The 26128-nt window shown below is 45.5% G+C and overlaps 2 protein-coding genes and 1 long non-coding RNA gene across 8 annotated transcripts in view; 1 reads left to right on the plus strand and 2 right to left on the minus strand.

Annotated features, from left to right (window-relative positions):
• Positions 1-133: 133 nt before the first annotated feature.
• On the plus strand, positions 134-9524 carry TP53INP2 (tumor protein p53 inducible nuclear protein 2). Of its 4 annotated transcripts, none has more exons than XR_008557696.1 (5): positions 134-985; positions 4801-4975; positions 5356-5644; positions 6153-7591; positions 7994-9524. XR_008557696.1 is itself a non-coding variant. In XM_054724106.1 (5 exons), exons 3-5 carry the CDS (start codon positions 4852-4854, stop codon positions 6403-6405), a joined length of 666 nt encoding a protein of 221 aa, XP_054580081.1. In that variant the 5' UTR covers positions 3088-3106; positions 4574-4593; positions 4801-4851; the 3' UTR covers positions 6406-9524. The 4 variants fall into 4 exon arrangements, 3 of the variants coding, with proteins under 3 accessions (XP_008147932.1, XP_028013703.1, XP_054580081.1); XM_054724106.1 differs by lacking the exon at positions 134-985 and adding exons at positions 3088-3106; positions 4574-4593 and having other exon boundaries at positions 6153-9524; XM_008149710.3 differs by having other exon boundaries at positions 6153-9524.
• On the minus strand, positions 3596-6167 carry LOC129150900 (uncharacterized). Of its 3 annotated transcripts, none has more exons than XR_008557699.1 (3): positions 6103-6167; positions 4170-4351; positions 3596-4079 (listed from the first exon to the last, which is right to left on the minus strand). It is a non-coding gene; the product is annotated as an uncharacterized LOC129150900 (long non-coding RNA). The 3 variants fall into 3 exon arrangements; XR_008557697.1 differs by lacking the exon at positions 6103-6167 and adding an exon at positions 5945-6094; XR_008557698.1 differs by lacking the exon at positions 6103-6167 and adding an exon at positions 5619-5728.
• Positions 9525-10047: 523 nt separating the features above from the next.
• NCOA6 (nuclear receptor coactivator 6) overlaps positions 10048-26128 on the minus strand; it is a 99046-nt gene continuing 82965 nt past the window's right edge. Inside the window, exons 12-15 of the mRNA XM_028157888.2 lie at positions 25444-25512; positions 21922-21958; positions 16935-17083; positions 10048-11234 (exon numbers count right to left, since the gene is read on the minus strand). Of these exons, the coding sequence (XP_028013689.1) occupies positions 11191-11234; positions 16935-17083; positions 21922-21958; positions 25444-25512 (299 nt within the window). The 3' untranslated portion in view covers positions 10048-11190. The remainder of the gene's footprint in view (positions 11235-16934; positions 17084-21921; positions 21959-25443; positions 25513-26128) is intronic.

The raw sequence follows: 26128 nt of genomic DNA on the forward strand, positions 1-26128 counted from the left end.
AGATTTTTGAGCCTCATTTTCTCTGCGTGTAAATCTGGACTAATAATCCTTGTCACTTTTCTGCCCAGCCCCCAGTAGCAACAGATTAAATAAGGTGTGTAAACTTCCAGTACAGAGCAGTCTCTCTAGGTCAATGTTTATTCAGCCCAGAGCAATTCCTCTCCAAGTCCTACTCTGTAAAATTTCCCCTCAGCAAACCAACTCCTCTACACTCCCAGGTGCTGTCCCAGAACTAGGAAAGGGGCAAGTCCCCCCCACCTCTCAAACCTGCCCAGCTGAGGCAAAGTGGGTGAGAAAACAGAGAGTGTGTAGGGGCGAGGAGGTGAGACTTATAAAAGGGAGGGCCAGCAAGAAGACAAGTGGTGGGGAGGATGGCGGCGCACAGACGGGGTGTGGAACGGAGGAGTACAGATCGGTGGATTTGGATACAGTGTGCAGGTGAAAGGATCCGGGGGCCAGAGGGAGGGGTGAGGGCGCTGGGATATAAGGAGGGAGTGCAGGAAGATGGGGGTTCCATGGGAAGGAGTTGGGATCTTCTCATTGAGAGATCTGTGGGTCACCCTCGGGCAGGGGACCCAAGCTCCCAGCAGTCGCACTTCCCGGCGGCACCCCGCGGCTCGGAGTTGGGCTCCAAGGCTGGGGCACTAAGTCAGCGAACGGCGGAGGAGGCGGGGAGGGGGATCCGCAGCCTGGGATTGGCCGCCGCGCCGCCCGCCAGTGACGCGAGGCGGGCGGGCCCCTTTGTGACGTCACAATCAGCTGTTTGAACGTTCCAATTTGTGCTGCGAGCCCAGCAGCCGCGGGTGCACTCACTCCAAGCCCCGCGGGCGAGCGCAGCAGCCACGGGAGTCCCACGCGTAGCCCCGCCGCCTCCCTGCCCGGCCCCCGCGATGCCGTCCGGCCTGTGATCAGCCGCCGACCCCCGCCGTTCCGCCCAACAACTACCTCAGCGCCGCCCGGCCCGCCGCCCCGCCTGGGGACCCCGGTGAGTCCCCACCAGCTTTGGCTGGGAGGCTCCCCCGCGCCCCCAGCTCCTGGGTCTTTGTTTGTCTCCGTCGGCGGCCGCCCGGACCACATTCCCGTCTCCCGATTGGCTGCCGCATGCCTGGTAGACCATGACGTCTCTCTATTTGCATTTGACATTGAAACGTCACTAAGGCCAGCCCCGCCCTCCCCCCCCCCACACACACACAGCTCCCCCCCGCCCCCCCCCCCCTCCGCTTCGGGTCGCTTGTCCTCCCTTGACCCGGTGGTCGCTGGGTTGGGACTGGGCCCATGGGTGAGATACGCTGAAAAGCAGTGGGGACCGGAGGGGCCTTGGCAGTTTCCTGGGTTAATCCAGGGGTTGGGGTCATGCCTCTGATCCCCTACTTTCTCCTTGTGACTTGAGAGGGGCTCTGAGAATGCTGCTGGGTCTAGGTTGCTGGTGGTGGGGTCGATGGAGCTGAAGGGAGTCCTGGAGTTCCAGCCCCATGTCTTGGGGCAGCGCCAGATGGTGGCGGAATCCCCCTCCCTGCACCGCCGGGACAAACATAACATCCTCCTAATCTCTGACGTGTGTGTGGGCTTTATCGGACTTCACTGCCAGCCCCCAAACTAGGGCTCTTGGATCCCATTTCACGGAAGGGGAAACTGAGGCCCAGAGAAAGGAAGTGGCTTATTCCCCGTCGTGCAGCCAATTAGAGTCATGCCTACTGAGTGAGTGACAGATGCATTAGCCACTGGGCACATGCCTAGTAGGAACTCAAGTAACAAGTTACACATCCTCCTATCACTGAGAACACTACTTTGGACCCAGTTCCATCCAAATTTGATAGGGCTCCTAGGTCTCCTCACTCCTGGGTCTTTTCCCAGGGGTTCTTTGGAGACTGGGTCCCATTTTGTGGCTCTGACCCTCACTTTGTACCTTGGAGTCCCACAGCCCAATAAAATTGCTGTCTCCTAGCTGTTTTGACCACCAGTCATTAGCTGTATCTGGGTGTCTCCAGAGCTGATGTTGGAGTCGGGGTGGGGGGTGAGAGCTTGGCCCTTCATCACCTCCCCAACACCCAGAGTTATCAGGTAGAAGGACATGACCTGGCCTAGTGCTGGCGAATGTAAGGTTTGTGTTGCCCCTCTCTGCTCTTGGAGAGAGGCAGGAGAAAGGGCAGAAGAGAGCTTCTGACGTTCTAAGTGGATGGGCCTATAGTTGGATGGGCTTTGCTCAAGGATGGGCTGGGGTAGAGGTTGCTTGGGGCTCAAGTGCTATTCTGGGCACAGCTGCTGCAGTTATTAAAGGGAATGGTTCTCCCTGGAGCAGGGCTGGGAATGTGAGAACCAGGAAGCTGGCAGGGCTGGAAAAGAAAACTCAGGAGACTCCCCAGTGGTCATGAGAGGGGCGGGCACTGGCTGGCTGCTGCTGCTGCTACTCTTGGCTCTGTCACTGACTTGCTGTGTGACCTCGGGCAGGCAGCTCTCCCCGCACCCCAGCCTTCTTACCTCAATCTGTCTGTAATTTGAGGAGGCTCAGAGCAGGCTCTGGTACATAGTGGGTGCTCTGGAAAATGCATGATAAACCTTGGTGTCAGGAACCCCACACCCTTTTAGAGCTGGGCAGGGGGGTCAGAGGGGAGCAGTGACTTGATCAAGGTCTGACTCACGTCTGACCTCTCTATCTCTTCTGCATAATGAATATTTTGGGGCACTGTTTGCACTGAGGTTTTTCTATGTACACTCTGGACTGGATGCTCAGTGAGTGACCTGGGGCTAGGCCTGCCCTGAGAAACTTATGTCCTCTAATCCTCGGGTTGTGAAATGGACTGGATGAATATGATAGTCCCTGAAAGAGTTCTTAACTTCTTCACCTTCTCAATGGAAAGAGGGGGGAGGGCGGGTTCTTCATCAAGGCCCCAATCTTCCCTTCCTTCAGGAAGGGGTCAAACTTTCCGGATTTTTGGTTAACTGAATCACTAATGCCTTCCTGTGGCTACGAGTGGTTTGGGATATGTGGCTTGTGCTGGGCAGGTACTAGTTGGGATGGCTCAACCTTTCATAATCCCCATAGATCTCCCACCAGGGAAGCCAGCAGCCAGGGAGCACTTCCTTCTGGAGCCTACTGTGGGTCTGCGTAAGTGGGAATACTCTCAGGATATGGAGTGTAGGGGATTCTGTGGCGAGTGTGAAAACATACCCAGGGAATAGGAGAGGTAGTCACAAGCACATAAATATCCCAGGTGGGTTAACAGTAAGAGTAGAATGCCTTCAGGGAATGTAAGTGTGGACATGCCCCAGAAAGTTCTATAGGAAGTGTGGAAACATCCTTCAAGGAAGGTGACAAATGGCCCAATAGCAAAATTACTGATCATCTTCAGGGGACAGATGTGGAGGGTCAAGCTTTAGGGACATCCAGAGAATACCCAAGCCCCGGTCTAGTCCTGAGATAGGCTGAGGTGGGAAGAGGCGCAGATCTAATAGCCACCTCCTTGGTGTCTGCATTCCTGAAGTAAGAGGTCTCCTTTCTCATCTTCACCCAGGGAAGGGCTGATTGAGGCCTTGGATCCTGGTCTAACCCTCAGTGCTAATCCTTAAGGGCTCTTGGGGTGTGATATCTCCCTCCCTCCACTATCACCTCCCTCTGACCTGCTGTCTCCCTGGGGCCAGGCAATATGATCTTCTTCCAAGCCAGGGGTACTGCCCTTGAGCAGAGGCTTGGGAAGAAGGGGTAAGGAGGGGGAGGGCCTGTGGGAATAGGATCTTCAAGCTCATGTTCACAGACAGAACTGAGGTCCATGCAATCACACGGTAGCGGTTCTGTGAGATTTTTGCGAGCCAGCACTTTTCAAGCCACACAAGTAGTCCTGCTTGGGAAATCATGATGGAAACCAAGGTCCCTGTCCCAGAAAAGTACACATGAACCATGGCCTTTGGCCACCAAGTTAAAAATGCCTAATTCAGACAGACACCCAGCAAAGGCAATGGAATATCGTGATTAGGGTGCTGCCTCTGGCATCTGACTACATGGGTTCAAATCCTACCTCTTTGTCTTATGATCTGTGAAACTTTGGGCAAGTTACTTTACTTCTCTGAGCCAGTTTCTTCACCTGTAAAAGAGGGATAATAATTATGCTCACTTCCTAGAGTTGTTGTGAGGATTACATCAGGTAATAGAAGTAAAGTGCTTAGTAGAGTACCTGGCACAAGCATGTTAGCAATATTATGATGTTGATGATGATGATAAATAATCACAACATTGGGCAATTTCTTCCTTGCTTGGAGAACTCCTATTTACCCTTCAAGATCCAGCTTGGATGTCCAATCCTCTGGAAACCTTCCTTGACAGAGTCTGGTCACATATACCACTCTTTCCACGTCCCTAAAGCATACAATAACATTAATAATAACTAGGTGACTAATGTATTGAATGCTTACCCTGGCCAGATACTGTTCTAAGCTCTTTGTGTTTGGCTCCTTTAATTCTTATTAGGCCCTAGAGGAGAATACTATTATTAGCTCATTTAATTCTTATAAGGGCCAAGAGGAGGGTACTGTTTTTTTGTTTTTTTTTGAGGGTACTGTTTCCATTGCCATTTGACAGATGAGAAAACTAAAGCACAGGTAAGTTAAATTACTTCCTAAGGTCACACAGAAGATAGAAAAACCTGCAAGCAGGCTAACCTACCAGAAAGCCCACCCACTGCAAATCTTCCCCACACCTCCCTGCTGTACTCTGACCTGGTCTGGGGCCTGGGGGTAGTATCCCCAGCCAGGAGCAGAGGTAGACTCCAGTCAGTGGTGACTCTGACTCCTCTCTACGCCTCCCAGGTTTTTGCACTGCGTTAGAGCGCCCCCCCGAGGCCGCTTCACTCTCCCAACATGTTCCAGCGCCTCACCAGCCTGTTCTTCAGCAACCCCCCGCCCGCCGAGGACCTCGACTGCCCCCGAGCCTTCGTCTCGGAGGAGGATGAAGTGGACGGCTGGCTTATCATTGACTTGCCTGGTGAGGCCTAGGTCCGGGGCCAGGACTCTTAACTCCTGGCCCTGTGAAGGTCAGATGGCCCAGCAGCGGCGGGAAGGGAGCTGCTAGGCCATTGGGGGAGTTCCCTCAGGTCTACTGGGCAAACTGGGGCTGAGACAGCGACCTTGGAGGTGGGGTACAGGGTTCCATCCCATGCCAGCCGGGCCGTCTTCTGGCGGCGCAGTGTTGGGGCCCTAGCGAGACGCTTGGCCCGTGGGTGCCCCGTGGGCGCGACGGGCAGGGCTGCGGGTCTGACTAACGATGCCCTTTCTCTCCCCACCCGCCTGTGTCCGGTGTGTGTGTGTGTGTCCCTCCCCGCTGCGCCTCCTCCCCCGCATGGCTCCCCCTCCCGCGCCCCGCAGACAGCTACGCGGCTCCACCCAGTCCCGGGGCCGCTCCTGCCCCGGCGGGCCGCCCTCCGCCCGCACCCTCCTTGATGGACGAGAGCTGGTTTGTTACCCCTCCCGCCTGTTTTACTGCAGAAGGGCCCGGACTCGGGCCCGCCCGCCTCCAGAGCAGCCCCCTGGAGGACCTCCTCATCGAGCACCCCAGCATGTCCGTATATGTCACCGGCAGCACCATAGTGCTGGAGCCTGGACCCCCTTCCCCGCACCCCGACGCGGACCTGCCTGACGGCGACCTGAGCGAAGGGTGAGCGGGCTGGGGCGGAGGCCGGGTCGGGCCTGGAGGCTTGGGGAGCAGCCCAGGGGCAGGGACGGGGCCTTCAGAGGAGAGTCTTGGAGGCAAAGGGTCAGGCCTACAGGCCGGGGCAGGGCTAGGGCGGGTCTGACGGCAAAGGGGCGGGGCTTTAGCTGGGGAGGCGTGGCTCAAAGTCTTGGGCGGGTTATGGGGCTGGAGGGGCAAGGCCGGAACGTCTTCTAGAGGCTTTTACAAAAGGCGAGGGCCGAATTGGAGTTTGGGGTCGAATCCTCCCTGGGTTCCGGTTTTTACCTGTCGCGGGGCTTCGAACCACGGAGGTATCCCCAGGGTAGCTTGGAGGAAGGGCTGGTACCCTCAAGACGGGCGTTGGGCGCCCCCTTCTGAACTGAGACAGCACTGCAGCGCCAGGGCGAGGGTGCGGGAACCCGGTGGGAAGAGTCTGGGCTCACCTGGGCTCCGCTCGGTCGGGCCCTGACCTGGCCCTGCTCTGTTCCCGCAGGGAGCTGGCGCCGGTCCGCCGCGAGCTCCGCGCGCCGCACCACGCAGCCGCCCCTCTGCCGGCGCGGGCCGCGCTGCTGGAGAGGGCAGGCCAGGTGCGGCGGCTGCAGCGGGCCCGGCAGCGGGCGGAGCGCCATGCACTGAGCGCCAAGGTGATGCAACGGCAGAACCGCGCCCGCGAGAGCCATCCGCGTCGGCCCAAGCACCAGGGCAGCTTTATCTACCAGCCGTGCCAGCGCCAGTTCAACTACTGAGCGTCCGCCGGCCCAACCACAAACCCTTTGCCGCCCCCCGACCGCTGTCGGGCCCCCCTGCGGCAGCCAGTGTGTTGCTCCAGGGGCGCCAGCAGCCCACCTCGGGCTGATTACACAACCTCCCCCTCAAGTGTGTGAGGTGGGGTGATAGCCCCCTTTTCAATCCCCTTGATTTTCCCAGCTCTGATTCTCTAATCCACCTCTGGACCTCCTCCTGCCCTTTACTCTCTTTCTTCTGGCCCCCATCCTCAACATCTATCTAATCTTTCATCTCCCATACTGACACTCCATCCTTCCGTTTCTGGTCCCCATCCTGGCCTCTGCCCTGACAGTTCCCTTTATCTTTGCCCTCCATTCCTCTACCTCTGGCCCACCCCTATTTCTCAGAGTCTCCTTTTCCAGTCCCAGATCTAGCTGTTTCCTTACCTTCAATTCCCACTTTACAAGCCTCACCCTATCTTATGTTTGGCACTACACTCGCTCCTGCTTCCTTATTATTCATTTCCAATAATTCCCTCCCAACGGGTGGGGTGTGGGGAGGGAGGTTGAGACTAAAGGTTTCTATGTTTAGTCTCACCCTTCCCTCTCACCCTGGGGGCTGGGCTCCTTGTAGTGGCTTAGGCCTAGAAAGGTCAAGTATGTAGAAGAGGACTGTGAGATGTGAATTAAAGGGAGAAGGTGGAGGGAATTGAGGGGAAGAGGCAGCCTACTGGAAGTGTGGACAGGACAGATTGAGAAGCTGTAGGAAGCAGGGCACCATGGGAGCTGGTACTGTGTGCTTGCTCAGAGATTGGCCTAACCCTGCCCTCAGGCTGGAGCCTCGAATCTGCCCCCACTTCCCTTTCCTATAATCTCACCTCCCAAATCTTTTCCTGAAATCTACCCCTCTGCAGGCCCAAGTCTGAAAGGCTTAAACCTACCCCCAACATGTCACCCCAGGAGTAGAGGCTGGGCAAGGCCCTGCCATCCTGGCCATCTATTCACATGTCCAAGGTGCTAGAACTAGTTTAGGGGAGATGCAGGCCAGAGGGCTTCTAGGCGGGGAAACTGCACACCCCAGTGTAAGAATGCAGAAGAATGATGCTGAGGACAAGCTGTGGGTGAAGCCATCCCAAGACTCAGCGTTCATCTTGTCTCTGGCTTTGTATTTCACACCCTGCCCAGGATGGCTCATAAACACTCCAGGGTAGGAGGCCAGGAGCTTCACTGTCCTAATCCCCAAAGTCCCTCTCCAGGTTCTGGGCCATAAGGGCCACGCTCCATTTTCTTTCCGAGTGCTCTCTTCCTTTCTAGGCTGCTGGGGAGAAATGGGTGCCCTATGGTTCCCCTCCCCTTCTTTTCCAGTAAATACCTGGAGGAGGGAACCTGAATCCCTGGGTGAAACAGAGGGAACAGGGGTGGCCCACTTTCCCCTTCTCATGGTGGGACTGAATTTTGGGCTCAGACACCAGCAATAGCCTCTTGGGATGCCCCAAGTTGCTTCCCTTTTTTTCCTTCTGTCCTTTACTAGTGTGTGCTCTTTCTTCCTTGAAACTTAAGATTTCCTGTTAGAAACTGACATAGGTCTTCCCCCTCATCCTAATTCCAGGTTTCTAGGTTTCACAGTCAATTGGAGGCTTGGAGATAATTCTGCATTCCCATGAGGGCAAAGGCAGCTGCCCTTCCTGACCCTGTAGCCCCAAGCCTCATGTGGGATGTATAGGTAAGGGAGGGGGTAGGCCCATGGATACTGGGATGGGGACAGAGGAAACCCTATTGGGGTCTCCTATCCAAGGGAGTAAGCCACATCTACACTAAGAACAGACAAAAGTCCCCACGCCAGTCCATTAGGGCCCCAGTAGTTGGCAACCTTGTTCCTGGCCCCAAGCTTCTCCTTCAGTTATGACCTAGTCACATTTTTCTTCCAGCTACCCCTTGGTCACTTCACAGCCAGCGTAGGGTCTTCAGCACTTCTAAGAGCTGAAATTCCCTCCAACTCCTCTTGTCTACGCCTTTGCTGCCAGCTGGGGCCTAGGCTCAGTCCTGGGTAGTTCCTTCTTGGGTGGAAGAGTAATAGGGCATTAGGTTCAAATTTCAAAAGGCCCCTCCCTCACCCATATTTCTGGAGCTCCTGTAGTTCTAGAATCTTCCAATCTCATCACCTGGCTGATTGCAATGCTCATAGGTTTTTGTACTTTCCTATAGATTCCGTAGTATTTGAGTGTGGCAATATTTTAATTGTGTATAGATTTCTAAGAACCAACATTACTCAGTCTCCTGCTAGTCTAACTCCTGAAGCATCATACTGTATTGACTGTGTATGTGCCTTTCACCTTGAGCATGCTTCAGGATTTTTTTTAAACCACAGAACTTGAATATATGAGGGAACCAGAATTCACAAAGTCCTATGCAACCTTAAGACAGGTGGGGGGCTAGAGAGTCTGTCTTGACTGATACTTTCAGAGAACCCTGGAGAAGTTTGTTCCAGTTTGTATTAATTCATGTCAATACTACCAGCACTTTGCCAAAACTGAGTTTGTCAGAGGGACCTGTTTCTAGAGTGAGTCCCAATTACATCAAAGGGTGGCTTACAGTGATTCCCCAATATGTCTGAGTGCTCTCTTCAAGCTGGGTGTCACTTTCCAGCCTTTGCCAGTCTGGCCCCAGCAGGGTATCACATGTGTATGAATGCAGTTTGCTGCTGTTTGGAAGTATGCCTGCTCCCAACTCCTGCCGGTACCCTGATCAATTTGCTCTGACCCCTAATATCTTAGGTGCAATAAGGACCCCACCAGAGCTCTTGGAGGCCTCCTCAGATCTACGTGGCTTTATGTGGGGACCGAATGCAGACACACTATACCCCCTATATCTTCCCACTTTTCCTGCCACCTAGTTCCAAATGGAACCAAGTAGAGTGCATCCCTCTTGGGTGTTTTGTGTTGAGACTGGCTGAAACGAGGAGACTCTGGTTGACCATGTTGTGACATTTCAACAGACTCAAGGACACAACCACCTCAACACGGTCATGTGGCATGCCTGTGTATGTGTGTAACAGAATTCTGACTGTTAGATTGTAATGTTATTCCTCTATGGGAGAGAAAAATATAAAGAAAAACAAATAAAAATCTATTTAAAGCACATTATGCTTTCTGTCTGAATAGAGGTAAAGTCTGAGAAGCACTTCGTAATCTCAAGCACGGTACTGGCAGGGTATTATTATTAGGCTGGCTTTGGTTCTCGTGTATGTCATAAGAGAAGGAAGAGGGTAGATAAGCTTGCTGGGAACAGAGTCAGACAGCATGGGGTCTGACTCATAAATAACTACTTTTAGAGGATTCTTATAATGTAAGACATATATAATAAGACTGTTGAAATAGAGATGAGACTAAGAGCACGACAGAGAATCACCAACTCATCCTTTTGATCTCAGGCACTGAGTTATGGCAATGGCAAGGAGCTACTGCAGGGGAAAGGATGGAGTATATGTCTAGCTGTTAGGAGATACAGCAGAAGGCTGAGACCCATGCCAAGACAAGGACAGGGCCCCAAGCATCTGAGTCTCCTGAAGGTAGGTAGGGAGTAGGATGGGAGCAGAAGCAGCTGGTTTGTAGATATAAGTGTTTAGGTAAGAATTAAGCCAGGAAAGGGAAAAACGTGGGGGTGTTGATGATAAATCACCACTAAGCCGGATGCAGATGAGTTAAAGGGCAGCCAAAGAGTGGAATGTAATGGGCATCTTTGAAGAACATAACACAAAATGACTGCTTTTATTTGGGGACTGCCCATCTAACCACAGAACTGGAATGAAGGTGGAAAGCTGACCTAAACTGGGCTAGATTCTTGATGCTGTTAAAAAGATTCTTGCTGGTCAGGCTGGGTTTATCTTGAATGGAGGAGGTATAAACATAGTTGTTTTGGAGCAATCCTTCATGTGCCCAGAGAAGCAGTTGTATGAAGTGGAGAAAAAGTGCTATCTGGGTTGCTGATGACTTCCTGTCTCTAGAAAATCCTGGGTGGCCTCTGATCCTCTCTAAATTGATCATTATTTGCAATAAAAATATTTGACCAACATATAAAGTGTGCGGTACAGTGTTGTAAAGGGCTAGTTTCTTCAAAGCTAAGAATGAGTTGAGTGAGCAAGACTGCATTTTCCTCAACTTGTCAGATGCAGCTCAGGTGCAATCAGGACAAGATGGGATTCTAATTCACAAAGAAGGCTGTTCCTATTCACTTATGATTCAAAGAAAAGCACTTGCTCACCAAATAGTCCCCTATCAATAACATACATTTATGTTCTAAGACAATTACATTTATTTAACACATTCAGTATTTCACATTGTACAAATCCTTAGATTCTCTTTATTCACTGGTCCATTTCTACAACAAATACATCCAAAACACTATTTAATAAAATTATTTACAACATTTCCAAATGAGAAGATTCCTTTTGTCCCCACTACTGCTACTCACACAGTACTTCCACAGCACAATACATCATTAGACCTAAAAATGCTCACCCTGTACTCTAGGCTGCTTAGGAAATGTGAAAACTAATAACATAATCACATTAGCTCCTCTCAATACATGGCAACATTTTAGAAACCTTAAACTTCATCAACACCAAAAGGGTTCAACAACTCTGCTTTTCTCGTTGCACTTTATGAAACAGGTTGCAGGGACTAGGAAAAGGGCCACATTATTAAAATGACTAGCTGTACAGAAAGTGATTTTAAAAAGTCACAGCTCAAAACTGCTTTTTGTAAAATTCATACACATTTACAAGTATCAAGTCGCTGTCCAGCTTGTTTACTTGGATTTTCTTCGCTTGGATTGCACCGCACTGGTTATGTCTGTGGGGGAAAGGAAGGACATGTTCAGCTAGGCAACTTTTTATAGCAGTGCCTTTTAGGCAGTCCACAAGAACACAGATTAACCTACGTAGAGCCCCATTGGCTCTGAATCAGTCTAAGGCCGTGGTCGGCAAACTGTGGCTCACGATCCACATGCGGCTCTTTGGTCCCCTGAGTGTGGCTCTTCCACAAAATACCACGGCCTGGGCGAGTCTATTTTGAAGAAGTGGCGTTAGAAGAAGTTTAAGTTTAAAAAATTTGGCTCTCAAAAGAAATTTCAATTGTTGTACTGTTGATATTTGGCTCTGTTGACTAATGAGTTTGCCGACCACTGGTCTAAGGGCCTCAGAAGGGGCACTCAGTGTGAAGAGGGTTTCCGGCTTCTGTGTACTAGAACCTGGCAACTGGGAAAATGTGATACAGATGGTGGGAGATGAAGCACACATACTTGGTTGGAAAAAGTGGCAGGAAGGGGAAAGCTTCTTTAGCTAGGCAATAACCCCACAATCTCCATCACCAAATCCCATCACCCAAAGAAATGATGGATAGACTTGGCAGTGCTTTTGATGAGAAATCAATGAATGATGCGACACCCAAGTGAGTCAATTGTGCCTGAGTGCAAAACAAGTCTCTGGATCCCTTTTGGAGCCACGCCATTGTTTTGCAGTACTGAACTCATTTTGCCATGCTATAGCCAAAGTTTCTAAATAACATGGCCATGACCCTTGGCCAACAAGTGTCTAGCCAGGTATATTATCATGGCTGTGGATACATACAGGCATATAAGCAATTCAGAGCAAGCCACAGCCTACTCTGTGAGCCCAGGTGAGCTTGAGGACTTCAAGGAAGAGGTGCACAAACTGAGTGATTTACACACAGGGTAACAGTGACAGAATTCCTTTAATTCCTTTGTATTTCATAGTGTCTTACATCAATCAATTCAATTTTATCTCATATTTAAATTATGTTTCTAAAAAACTTTTCCACACAAGTTTCTTAGAGCAGAGTACAATGAAGAGTTTGAATTTCTCCAAATGTAAACATTTAAAATCTCATATTGATCTTAAAAATTCACCCTCATTCTTCATGCTGCTACATAGATATTTTGGTTTTAATATGAAAAGAGTATTTTAAACTTACTTCCTATCAAGGAGAAAAAAATTTTCTAACACATTAATATGTGAAATGAATTAGATTTATCTATTTCTGAAAACTAGGCTGAATTTTTGGATGCTGCATTTTAGATTTGGTGTTCTAAGCAATTTTTCTTCTCTTTTGTATCATAATATTTTGAGAACCCAGATTCAAAAAGTAGATGTAAAAAGCAGTATTAATTGCTAAGAAGTGAGGCTTCGATGACTTTCCAAGAGGTGACCTGTGCAATGTTTTTGGAAATTTCAATATGTCACATATTGAAACTGAATATATATATATATATTTTGCTGGAAGGTCATGTTGCTTGTGCTATGGGATAGAATCAGTCTCTCTGATTTCTCATTAGTCTTTTGCTAATCAGAGGACAGTTAATCTGACAGAATGCTGATAATGGTGTTCATTTTAATCGCATGTAATTTAGAGTCTCACACAACCAAAATCCCCCTTAATCAATTCTTTTACTTTCAACATTTAAGCTTCATTGTCACAGTAGCAAGCTGGTCATTTGCAGTAAAAATATACAGTTTTGTCTTGACTGAATATTCATCCTTAGAAAAATATTAATTAGGTCAACTTTGGAAGCTTTTCCTTTGTTGTGATATGAAGGATCAAGTGGTGTGTCTGAGAAACACATATGTGGCTGGAAAAAGAGGTGAAGAGTGTATAGGGAAGGGGTCCTGGGTAAGCAACTTCAGGCTTTCCCTCCCCATCTCCTTCCATCTGTTACTGCTCCAAAGAACCCAAAGATCTGGCAGGCTGCCTCTGCTCCTGAGGATAAATCAATGAGTGGGACCCTGAGTAAACAACTGATTTGTGCTAGAAACAAAAAAAGTAATCTTTTAGATACAGGTGGAGGATGGTATCTAAAAGATACCATGAGGAAAAAAACATATAGACCTGATTCTGAAGTCTCTTATTACCTTCCCTGGATAAATCTAGCCAATCTGGGTCACAGAACTAACTTATTTTTAATGTGTTTATAAATCTGTCTGAAAAGATGAGTTTTTTGTTTTGTGATTCAATTTTATACTCTCAACAAAATGTTACCATTTTTACTACTCATTCTAAGTGACTGATGGTACCTTCAGGGTGTGCATCAGGCATGTTCCTAAAGGTTGCCTAGTTTATCTGACTGAGCATAATCCCAATCCCAAGACCCAACCCCCTTCAATATCATACTGGGAAATAAAAAACCAAAACCATCACATATATTGTCAAAAAAATTGCTTTTTAAACCACCAAGGATTTTACAAATTAATGTAAAGATAGATATACAAATAGATCAAAAACTAATAGTGGAGTTACAGCATTCATATATTCATATTTTAGAACTAACTATATGGTAAAAAAACCTGGGTTAATAATGGTCTTTCAGGAAGTTGTCAATTTAAATTGGTAATTTGATATGGGCATTTTTCAACCTGGTTGTCTCATTTTGACATTAAGCAAACTTGGCCAAATCTACAGTACAAGATTCTATTAAATCTTCCAGTAGGTGGGCTTTGCTTTACTTTCGAGGAATTTTAGAAACTGAACTTGACTTTGCTCACTTCATTGGTCTTTTTACTGTACTACTTCTAGCCAAGATTTCTATTTAATTGTAAAAAAATTCTGAACATCTCCTTTCAAAATTTGCATGTCTGGTTTCTAAATGATGCAACAAGAATGCAGTTTCAGACAGTTATCGTTCAGGGTTTTTCTCCCATAAGATATATCTAATTATGTCTGTTCATTTGTATTTCCACAGCAACAACAACACTTCTGTTTTAAGAATATCTGTACACTCTATGTTTTTATTGTTTTATATATATATATTTTATTTCAGAGAGGAAAGGAAAGAGAGACATAGAAACATCAATGATGAGGAAGAATCATTGATTAGCTGCCTCCTGCACACCCAACACCAAGGATTGAGCCCACAACCCGGGCATGTGCCCTTACTGGAATTGAACCATGACCTTCCGACGCTCAACCACTGAGCCACGCCGGGCAGGCCATTCTATGTTTTTAGATTGTTGGTTCTCAATTCACTGGCTGTGGGTATGGTAGGGTTTTCACCCCACTTTGCTGTCAGAGGTATCTCAGGGCCCCACAGGGACACCCACAGCTGCTGCTGACTACAAGTTGCTATGAACTTTCCTAATATTAGCCTATTTTCCTTGGTTTCTAACTTATACATTGAACCTCATGTTTTTAACTACTGATCCTTTTCTCTGGTTGAAAATATAACACAAAATTATACACAGAAGAGTAAGTAAAGAATGATAAGGGAAAAAGAATAATTTCTGTGTTGATGGGGAACGCCTCATGCCAGGAGTAGAACTAACTCATTTGCATATTTATAAACAACACTTCTGATCAAGTCCAATTTTAAAGAGTTCACTGATTTGTGGGAGCCAATTCCTGTGTTTGTAATTAAAAGTGTGTGTGTGGGAAATCCAACCATCTAAAAACAAAACAACAGATTAGAGCATAACCTATCAACCATGTGGGCCTCCCTGAACTTGCCCAGAAATCATCCATCCCACCTGCTCCAAGCTGGCAGTCTAGTAGGCCTCAACCAACATGATATAAGCAAACTGTGTTCTCACAGCAGGAACATGATTAATGCTACCGTTTCCTCAAAAATTCAAAAGTACCAATACTTCTCATTACAAACTACTCATAATATTTCTTAGCTTTCAAGATTCTTGTGAAAAACACACTATTTCTGATTTTGTTTCTGCATATCTGACCAAAATCTTATGAGTACAAAAAGGCAAAATGCTTTTTCTCTTCAAAACTTAAGAACTGATGCTGCAGGAAGATGTTCTAGGTCCCCAGCATTACACATTTCCAAGTTTGAGAACCATAACTTTTAGAAACCAGCTTGATATTTTAGGATCACTCCATGGATATGCATTCAAATACAATTACAGAAAAGCTATTTTATGGCTTTGGTTCACATCTGGATACAACATGGCTGGCCAAATAATATATATATATTTATGCTTTAATTTGGATCCAAGAGCCCTAACACTTAAAAATCCAAAGAGCTACAGCACTCATCTCTGATTTAAAAGGTAACTTACCCTAGGACAGTTAAGAACTGATAACCTGAGGGCTGATGTGGAGATCTATACAATTGTGATTCTTGGGGTCTGGCCAGAGCTCTGCCATCCTCTAGGGAGATACTCAGCACCCCTCTGAAGACCACAAAGTCATTATGGCCTCTACTAAGCTATTTGCTAAACTTCAGAACATGTATGGGGCAGGTATTCCAACATGATTATCATCACTTTGGAATAATGCCCAGTTTAAGTATACAAGCCTATTCCCCACCCCTTTTCTAAAACTGGTTCCAGCTTTCCATCTCTCCTTGGGATTACACTCAAACAACTGAGCTACACCAGCCAGGGCCATGTTGACACTTTTAGACTTTAATTCTAATGGTAATGAATGGTAATGGTAAATCATTGAAGGGGTTTAAGCTGGATAGCAATAAGGATGGAAAAAGTGGATGAATTTGGGCCACCTAACATAAAATCAGCAGCTTTTTGTGATGGACGTGAGAGTGAGGGAGAGAGGTGCCAAGGAGGACTTGCCTAATAATAGATGGTGGTCCCAATCACTGAGGTGGGCAACAATGGCAGAGCATCTGACACTGGGGGTGAAAATCACAAGTCTGTTTTCAGACATGTTGAATTTCAGGTCCTGTTAAGGATATACATGCAGTTATCTAAAATCTCTAGAGGTCTGTACTAAAAATCAATTCATGAGTAGTCTATGAAAGGTTCTAACTGAAGAAGGGAGGCATGAATGAGATAAGTTAGGGAGAAAATACAAGTTGAAGAAAAAAGACAACTTAGGATTTAAGTTTGAGGAAGGCCAACACGTAATGTCTGGGTACAGAGATTGAGAAGAAGCAGTCAGAGTAGTCAGAAAACTATTGGGAGCTCTGGGTCATAAAAGCCAAGGGCAGAGTTAGTTAAAAAAGGAGATAATAGTCAACAGAGAAGAGAAAACTGGTAGTGTAATGGTCTTGAGAAGATCAGAGAAGGCGGGATCGAAGGCATTGGCCTTCAACTTGAGGAGGGACAGCTACTCTATAATAGTAGGAGCAAAGGAGGATATTGGTAGATTTATGTCTTGGTAGTGAGAGTAGAGGGATTCTATTTTCTCTGGGAAGAGGTGAGAGTCTCTGCTGAGAAGAGAGGAGAAAGTAAGGGTTGTAGGTTTAAAAACAGTAGGGAGGGGAAAAGAGAGTTGATTACAGAAATAGAGAAAGATGGCTGGGCCATGTTACTGAGGACACATCTGAAGTGGTGACAATGAATCAATCTGCCTGTAATGTTCTCTTTTCTAACAGTGCTTGCTGTTCTTGTGTACGCACACAAAAAACACAAAGTGAAATGAACTAACAAATAAAGGACCAAACAGAAGTCAAAGTAACTTGACAAGTTTGAGAAATAGATGCAAAGATGAAGGAAAAAGTCCTCTGCAGCTGTGATAAGGATCCCATTCTTCTATTTGACCTACAAATAGTACCCACAGCCCACTGCTAACCTTTAGTAGAGCTGGAGGCTGAAGCAGGCCGAGAGGATCGCTTCCGATGTCCATTTTCCACACTTTCAGAAGCCACAGGTGGTTCTTCAGTTCGGGAATTTCTCCGGCTTGGGGTTTTGGACTTTTCAATTATCTCTTTGGGATCACTGCTGACAGACGGAAGCACAAAGTTTCCAAGGAGGTGAGGGAATCAAGTCACACAAAAACGGGTTCTTCAGATAAGAGTTTCATTCATAAGGCAGGAGAACTATATAGTCATTCTGGAGAGAACCCTGGGACAATGAGCACAATTACCTTCTATAATTACTGACAATTTAAAAGTGAGTCTAACTCATTACATTAGTAAAAATAAAGGATTAAATCAGAATGCTGGTGAAATTGTGTAAAACAGGTAAAAGACATGGAACTTCACACAAAAACCACCCAACCTCCTCACCCATTTTCCTAAGATAATATTATCCCCCTTCAAAAGTTAAGAGTACCTAAAATCTAGAAATTACTAACATATGCTGGCATTTACTATGAACCTGGTGTAGTCAGATACTGGCTTATTACAAGTCATATTACAGAAGAATATACATGGGAATATATTCACAATACACTGATGGACATATTGATTGTCCCTATTTTAATCCCCTTTTTTAGTATGCGAAGATTTTAAATTGGTAATATCCAGTATTATTGAGGGTATAGATACAGAAACTCCTGATGGAGTGTAAACTGTGTACCGCAATGGTTTTCAATAGGGGGTAGTTTTGCCTCCTTGGGGACATTTAGCAATGTTGGGAGACATTTTTTTATTGTCATTTTGGGGTGGGCAGGAGATGGATGCTATTAACATCTTTAAGTGGCACCTACCAGGATGCTACTAAACAGCCTATAATGCATAAGACAGGCCCCCACTCCCCATAATTATCTGATCTAAACTGTCAGTAATGCTGAGGCTGAAAAACCATAGTATAATCCTCTGGCTCAGCCATTCCATTTCTAGATGCCTAAGGAAACAAATGTTTTTATAGAGCTCTAATTCCACACCAGATTGTCAAAGCATTTTATTCATATTAATGAAAACAGAGGACATAAATGCTTAACAATAGATCAGTTAATTAAATCATGGTACATTATATGCAGTCATGAAAATTACGTTGTAAAGGTTAATGATAAAAACTGTTCATGAGACTTCTGGTCAAGATGATGGTGTAGGTAAATGTGGTACTGGACTCCTCCCAGAAGCACATCAAAAATACAACCAAATTACAGAACAACCATCATTCAGAACCGCCTTAAATCTAGATGAATGTAAGTCCTACAACTAAGAATTTAAAAAAGCCACATTGAGCCCTATCCAGTTTGGCTCAGTGACTAGAGCATCAGCCTGTGGACTGATGGGTCCTGGGTCTGATTCTGGTCAAGGGCACATGTCTGGGTTGCGGGTTCGATCCCCAGTTAGGGGCGTGCAGGAGGCAGCTGATCAATGATTCTCTCTCATCATTCATGCTTCTATCTCTCTCTCCCTCTCTCTTCCTCTCTGAAATCAATAACAAGAATAAAGAATAAAAAATAAAGAAGCCACATCAAGATTGAGCTGAGCCCTAACCGGTTTGGCTCAGTGGATAGAGCATCGTCCTGCGGACTGAAGAGTCCCAGGTTCGATTCCGGTCAAGGGCATGTACCTTAGTTGCAGGCCCATCCCCAGGGGGGAGTGTGCAGTAGGCAGCTGATCAATGTTTCTCTCTCATCGATGTTTCTAACTCTCTATCCCTCTCCCTTCCTCTCTGTAAAAAAAATCAATAAAATATATTATATATATAAAAAAAGACTGAGCTGATAGGCAGGCCCCATATCTGAGACTCCATCAACCTGGCTTACACTGTCCACCCCTCCCTGGTGATTCCCTGAGGTACTGCCCCCACACAACCTGGCCCATCCAAGCATTTTCCAGTGGCTTTTTTTTTAAATATAAAAAAAAAACGGATAAAAAAATCTATCTATATAAAACCTTAATATGCAAATAGACACAACAGCGGAACAATTGAACAACTGTTCACTATGACGTGCGCTGACCACCAGGGGGCACGTGCGGAACATGGCGGGCATCTGCAGCAGGTGGCAGAGCGTGGAACATGGCGGGCATCAGCTGCGACGGGATGGTGGAGCAGGTGAGTGCGGGTGCCAGACTAAGGCGGGGCACCAATCACTGTCATTGGGGCGAGCCTCTGGTGGTTACTGAAAATTCTATGCTCCTGTGCGCCGTGGTCCTGCTTGGCACTTGCACCTGCTGCCGGTACCAGCCCCACTCGCATCTGCTGCTGGAGCCTGAGCCGCTGCTAGTGCCCAATGCTGGCCCCGATTGCCCCTCAGGGCTTCTCCACCTCCCCCTGCTCCTGAGGGGCGATCGGGGCAGCAGCCACTGCTTGCATCCACTGATGGTGCTGGCCCTGCTTGCACCTCCTGCTGGCGCTGGCCCCTATCGCTCCACGCGGTCAGCAGGTGTGAGCTGGGCAGTGCAGGAGTGGGAGCAGGGCTGCCGGCAGACAGGGGACCAGGACCGCGGCAGGAGGGGCTGGGCGGGGGCACGGAGACCTGCCCCTGTGCCCACTGCAGCCTCACGGCCCACAGTTCCTTTCAAGATGCACAAATTCATGCACTGGGCCCCTAGTATGAATAATAAAATGGCAATAAATAAGATGGGAGGGAGGTTGGAGGGATGGTGAAAAAGGTGAAGGGATTTAGAATACTAATTGGTAGTTACAGAATAGTCATGGGGATATAGAGTATGAAAGAAAAAATATATATATGCATATATGCATAGCCCATGGACACAATGTGGTGAAAGCTGGGGCAGGGGATAGGCAGAAAGGGGCAAGTGGGGGAAAATGGAGGACATCTATAATAGTGTCAACAATAAAAAGAAAAACTGTTCATGGTATCATAGTGAGGAAAAATGCTACTAACATTATGTATAGTATAATCCCATTTTCATAATATATATTGAATATATACATAACCACATATGAATGGATATGTGTGAGATATACGTGTGTGTATGTACAATGAATAGCGTTTATATAGGGTATCCCAAAAATGTATACACACACTTTGAATAATTATAAAGGCTGGGTTTATTTGTGTGTGTTTTTTGTTGTTGTTGTTAATCCTCACCCAAGGATATTTTTCCATTGATTTTTAGGGAGAGTGGAGAGAGAGGGAAAGATAGAGAGAAACATCAATGTGAGAGAAGCACATAGATTGGTTGCCTCCTGCACGAGTCCCAACCAGGGCTAGGGCCTGAGGAGCCTGCAACCAAGGTACATGCCCTTGACCAGAATCGAACCCAGGACCCTTTGTCCACAGGCCGATGCTCTATCCACTGGGCCAAACCAGCTAGGACTATAAAGGCAGTGTTTATTAAAATATATATCATTTTTATTAAAATTGAGCTATCAGCTGTTAAAATGTGTATACATTTTTTGGAGACACCTGTATATAAACACTATACACAGTGAATATTGTTGAGTCACAGGAATACTGGTTTACTGGTCATTTTCTTCTTTGTAATTTTCTGATCTGTTCACTCTTGCCAGCGGACCCTTTGCTAGTGGCACTATGGCTGGGAATTTAGCCACACTGTTCATTATCTTAGTTTTATATGTAATGACTGCCCCAGAAGCCAAGGTAAGTCAAGGAGAGGTGCGGCTGAAGCTGGGGTAGAATTACAAGTCAGAGAGATTTACACATCCTTTTAGAAGCAGTGAAGATGGCTTTCTGGCTGGGAGCCCAGAAAATGGTCAAAGCCTCCGAGGAAGAAAGATTTCTAATGGAGGTGCCTCTTTCTCTGTCAAAACAAAAGCCACAGCAATACTGTCCTGGTGTTTATATGATCAATGTTCAGGTAGCTCTAGAAACAAATACCCAAAGGGTACTTTTTGGTCTGACTATCTTCTTTCTCTAGCCACATAGTTGGTGTAGGCTTAAGAAATGTAAATGAATTCAATTATTAGCCCAATACAAAAACAAAAAGCCTAAACAGGCACAGTAGAAATAGCAATGATTTTGGAGCCAGAATAACAGGGGTTAAGTCTTACTATGCATTTATTGGACATGATTTGTAATTCTCTCTAAGCTTCAGATTCTTGATCTATACATCTCATTCACAATACGTTAGTGCAATGTGAGGGCCCTGGAGTCAGGATGCCTGGGTTTGAATCTCAGCTTCACCATTTACTAAATCTGTTACCTTGGGTAAATTAGCTAACCTCTCTGATCTATACATTCCTTATCTGTAAAAGAGAATTTACTTTTCCAATAGATACTGTGAAAATCGAATGAGGTAATACATCTAGGAAGCTTGTAGTCCAGTGCATGGCATAGAATAGCATTCAAACAAATACTGGCTATTATTACCACTGCACAGGGTCAATATGATTAAATGACAGAATGATTGTGAATGTGTTTTACAAACTAAGTTGATGTACAAATATGAGGAATTGTTTAAAATGTTATCTAGTGCATTCCTACACTGAAAAGGAATGGCTTTTTGAAAACAATACTTCTCTCCATGGGGCTAATGAAGTGGAAGCCACAGTTGTATTTCATTTTGTTAGTTTATGTGAGACAGCATAGATAAAGCATGGGTTTTGGGGTCAGACCACGCCGGGCTTTCTCTTCTGCCTTGAGGATCAAACAGCTATACTTCAGAAGGTGTTGCAAGGACTATTATTGACTACCATAGCAACAGCTCCTATATACTGGGCATTTACTATTTACTCACTATTCTGAGTGCTGAACATACTATCTCATTTAGTTTTCAAAACAATCAAGAAAGGTATTTAGCCACCAAGTTTTATTTTAAAAAATGTCACTTCTGAAAGGTTAGGACTCATGAGAGCTCCCTACTTTAGAAGGGGTTTCAAGGCTAAGAAAGCAGATACCCTTCAAAGAGGCTTACGCCATACTGATGATATGTCTGCAGAAATGATCATCTTACCTTTGTCCAGAGACTATGGCAGCATTTGCCTCGAGTTCTGTAAAAAATACAAAGGACAGAAATGAGATGTGGAAGTGTATGGTGTATATGTCCACAGGGAGAAGCTAGGTGTCCACAAGATTCTGAATGCCCTATTTAGGCTAACATGGCTATGTGCCCAGCAGTATCCTCACCCTACATGATATAGAGCAGGCATCCTCAAACTACGGTCCGGAGGCCACATGCGGGTGTTTTTGCCGTTTTGTTTTTTTTACTTCAAAATAAGATATGTGCAGTGTGCATAGGAATTTATTCATAGTTTTTTTTAAACTATAGTCCGGCCCTCCAACGGTTTGAGGGACAGTGAACTGGGCCCCTGTTTAAAAAGTTTGAGGACCCCTGGTATAGAGACAGAGCTGGCACAGACACAATTCAGTTGTCTGGGGCATAAGACACATACTTGGTCTATTTTTATTTTTACTCCACACTGTGAAATAATCCTGTTTGGATCAATAGAACTAAATTCACACCGCCTGGTTAATATTCCACCCAGGTATAACTAGGTTAGTAAAATAAGCCTCTTTCTCTCACGTAGAAGAGATCTGTTTTCATTCTTTTTTTTTATTATTATTTTATTGATATTTTACAGAGAGGAAGGGAGAGAGAGAGTTAGAAACATCGATGAGAGAGAAACATCAATCAGCTGCCTCCTGCACACCCCCCACTGGGGTTGTACCCGCAGCCAAGGTACATGCCCTTGACCGGAATCGAACCTGGGACCCTTGAGTCCGCAGGCCGACGCTCTATCCACTGAGCCAAACTGGCTAGGGCTGTTTTCATTCTTAAAATATTTTCACTCTTTTGACACTTTTTAAAAAACGACAGTAATCTTCCAATATGTCTTAAACATCTATTAAGAATGCATTCTCCTTCAAAGGACTTCCTCATGGAATTTTAGAGGGCAGACAGCTTTGCTTTGAGATATTGCCTACAGACCCCATTATGTTCCTGTTCTTCAACCTCCCAGCAATGCCCTCCAAGAAAGAAAAATCTCAGTAATTTGTCTATCAACCTTTTGGTTAAATAAACATCCTATGGGTTTACCAGGCATTTCTTTCTCAGCTCCAGCAGAAAAAACATCTTTTTCCTACATTATATGCCTTTAGGTAGTTCCATCTTTTCTAAGACTTCCCGGATGCATCAGATAACAATGATCTCTCCTGACTCTAGTCTCCTACAGTCCTGTCCCTACTTTTAGAGAACTCAGCACCTCACACTCAGTGTACATGTCTAACATACCCTATTGCTTACATGGTAATCTCCTTAAAGGCAATGAAGCCTAGAGTGCCTAGGTTAAAATCGTGACTTCATTGCTTATTAGTCATGTGACCCTAAACAGATTACTTGACCTTTCTGTGCTCAATGCCTCATCTGAAACCACTTTACCCACTTCAAAGATTAAGTGAAATATCACATATAAAAATTTTAGTACAGCACCTGGTGCTTGGTAATAACTCAGTATTAGCTATTATTATTTTAAAGTAATTTATTTACAACATTTTAAATTTGTCTTTATTGTTGAAAGTATTACAGATGTTCTCCTCCCCACAATGACCCCCTCCATCCCAATCCTACCCCTTAGTATTAGTTATTATTATTGTTGCTATGATGCTCATGTTGATGCAGCTTCATGTGAGGGGGCTGGATTACTCTGCCTTTAATGCAACATGCTGGCAGAAGAGAATCCTTGCTTCTTATTTGCTCCTAAGCTCCCCATATCTGACCCATAAAACATGGAAACCCCTCCCTAAGAAACAGATGCCAACTCATGAGTCTCTGCTGCCTTACTGGCTCTGCTGGAGCAAAGAAACTTAGGTAATGTGCTCAAAAATGAAAATGGCTTTGTCAAAAGAGGGTGATTACAAAAAAATCTTGATTAGCTTGCTCTTTTGGAACAAAATTCAATACTATCACAGTTAATTCATGTAAATCGGGATCAAAAAGGGTTTGGTGAAGGCAATTAGTGGCTTTGGGGGTATTTTAAGGAGATTCATCTAAGTCAAACTCTGAAAAGAAACAGGATTCTTGGGCCAGTTATTTTGAGGAGGACATACAATATGGTAAAGCCCATTTTCTGGAGTAAAAACGTGGGACAGGAAACAATTCCCTTCCCTTTTTAAGTTGCTCCTTTTCTCACCAAAAATGAGGTTTACCATCGTAACCCTTTGTCTAAATAATCTGTTCCATTCCCACAAATGTCAGGTATCATGCGGCCAGATGGTAGCTAAGGAAGAGTCTGGGTGGTTGAAATGTTTTTGTTCATTCATTTGTTCAGAGGCCTGATTTTACCAAGAGTGTGCAGGAGAAAGTCCTGTCACACAGGACAGAGCACCCTGAAGCAGGTTTAAAACATAATCAATCACAAGTGATACCTCATTTTCACTGGCTTACACACAAAATTAAACATGACTGTTTCTTGCTTATAAATGTTGTCAAGTGTATCAATTGTTCTATAAATGAGATTCTAATCTACTTGTGGAAAGCAATCATAGGTCATTTTTTTTCCTGGTACCCCTAGAATGACCTACAGTGACAATGACGTGGGCAAGACTAAACTGCAACATATCTATGTTATTTATCTGTTTGGCAGTCTAATCTATGAAGGTAGTGCTGTTATTGCCATCAAGATCCTCATGCAGCCAAAACCGGTTTGGCTCAGTGGATAGAGCGTCAGCCTGTGGACTCAAAGGTCCCGGGTTCGATTCCGGTCAAGGGCATGTACCTTGGTTGCGGGCACATCCCCAGTAGGGGGTGTGCAAGAGGCAGCTGATCGATGTTTCTCTCTCATCGATGTTTCTAACTCTCTATCCCTCTCTCTTCCTCTCTGTAAAAAATCAATAAAATATATTTAAAAAAAAAAGAAAAAGATCCTCATGCATTCAGAGCTGACCCAGCATCCCACAGCAATTATTTGTCAGATTACCATCAACTTCACCTTCCAAAAACACCATCCTTAGTGCTATTTACAGTATCTTGGTCATGAGAAGAAACTTAATGCCATCCAGAGATGACTGAAATGACTCTGTTTCCCTGAAGGAATTGCTACCTCACTGTAGCAGAGGTTCTCACAACAAGCCTCCACTCCTATCATGATAATGCAATTACTATCTTAGTGCAGTAACGCTTGTCACCCCAGTAAGTACCATATTCTAGACAGTCAGCTGCCAGCTATGAATGCCAGGGTTATGGAACAGAGTGAACTCTGCAATGGAAACTACCCATGGCTGGGCGACAGACAGACAATGGGCACTGAGATGCTCTTCTTGAGTTCCCTGGCTGACACCAGGAATGTGTAAGAGAGTAAGCTGGTTGGGGGGAAAATAACCTCAAATAGTACTTCATAAGCTCTGCCACTAACTAAAGACTACTCTGAAGCAAACTGATTAAGATAGTTTCAGCCACTTCCTGGCACATTCAGGACAGCAATAGTTCCTTCCCTTGTAACCCATTCCACTCTGAGAGTTTTTCCGAAGTGCACCTTACCTGGTCTGGCAACAGACCCCTGCAGTGCTGTGGCTGGAGTTTCCTTTGGGACTAAATTCTGTGAAGGGGCTAAGGCAAGAAAAAAAAAAAAAAGCCACATAGGTCTTTTACTTTATTTTTTAAACAAAACAGAAAGCATTGATTGAATCAAAGTCTAAGTAACTGCTGAAATATATATACTCTTAGAACATATTACTTGAAGTTGACTTTGAAAGTATATTTCAAAACTTACTTAAAAAATTAACTACTACAATACTGAGTAATAAAGACTAACACTAGGGATATTTGTTTTTCCTTTTTGTGTGTACAAAGATCAAGGAAGGAGGTGGCTATGAGAACAATAGCACTCATAATTTTTGCTTCTTGGGGTTAAGTTCTGTCCTGTCTTTAAAAAACCCAAAAGTATACCTTAGTAGGCAAACCAAACCACTTTCAGAGGAACAATGAATTACACCATTCACCTTACCATTTAAAAAATTGTCTCATCCCTCTAAAGACTACACTCCTTGAGATTTGAAATGAACCATATATTTTTGTACTTTTCTACAGCACCTGGCAAGAGCAATGGATAGAAAACAGGTATTCAATTCATACTTAAAAAATCAATTTGATATGTTATTTACTTATCTGGCAGGTACCAAGAACTTACTAGGGGCAAGGCACTGTGCCAAGCACCCTTAGAGAC

Source organism: Eptesicus fuscus, chromosome 12 (assembly GCF_027574615.1).
Source record: "Eptesicus fuscus isolate TK198812 chromosome 12, DD_ASM_mEF_20220401, whole genome shotgun sequence".
In the NCBI taxonomy this organism is placed as follows: Eukaryota; Metazoa; Chordata; class Mammalia; order Chiroptera; family Vespertilionidae; genus Eptesicus; species Eptesicus fuscus.

Bases quoted from the DNA above. Each gene is read 5' to 3' on its own strand.
- TP53INP2 (XM_008149710.3), top strand. From the start codon at position 4,852: ATGTTCCAGCGCCTCACCAGCCTGTTCTTCAGCAACCCCCCGCCCGCC. The intron at 4,976-5,355 runs GTGAGGCCTAGG...CGCGCCCCGCAG, and splicing joins GCTTATCATTGACTTGCCTG to ACAGCTACGCGGCTCCACCC. The intron at 5,645-6,152 runs GTGAGCGGGCTG...CTGTTCCCGCAG, and splicing joins GACGGCGACCTGAGCGAAGG to GGAGCTGGCGCCGGTCCGCC.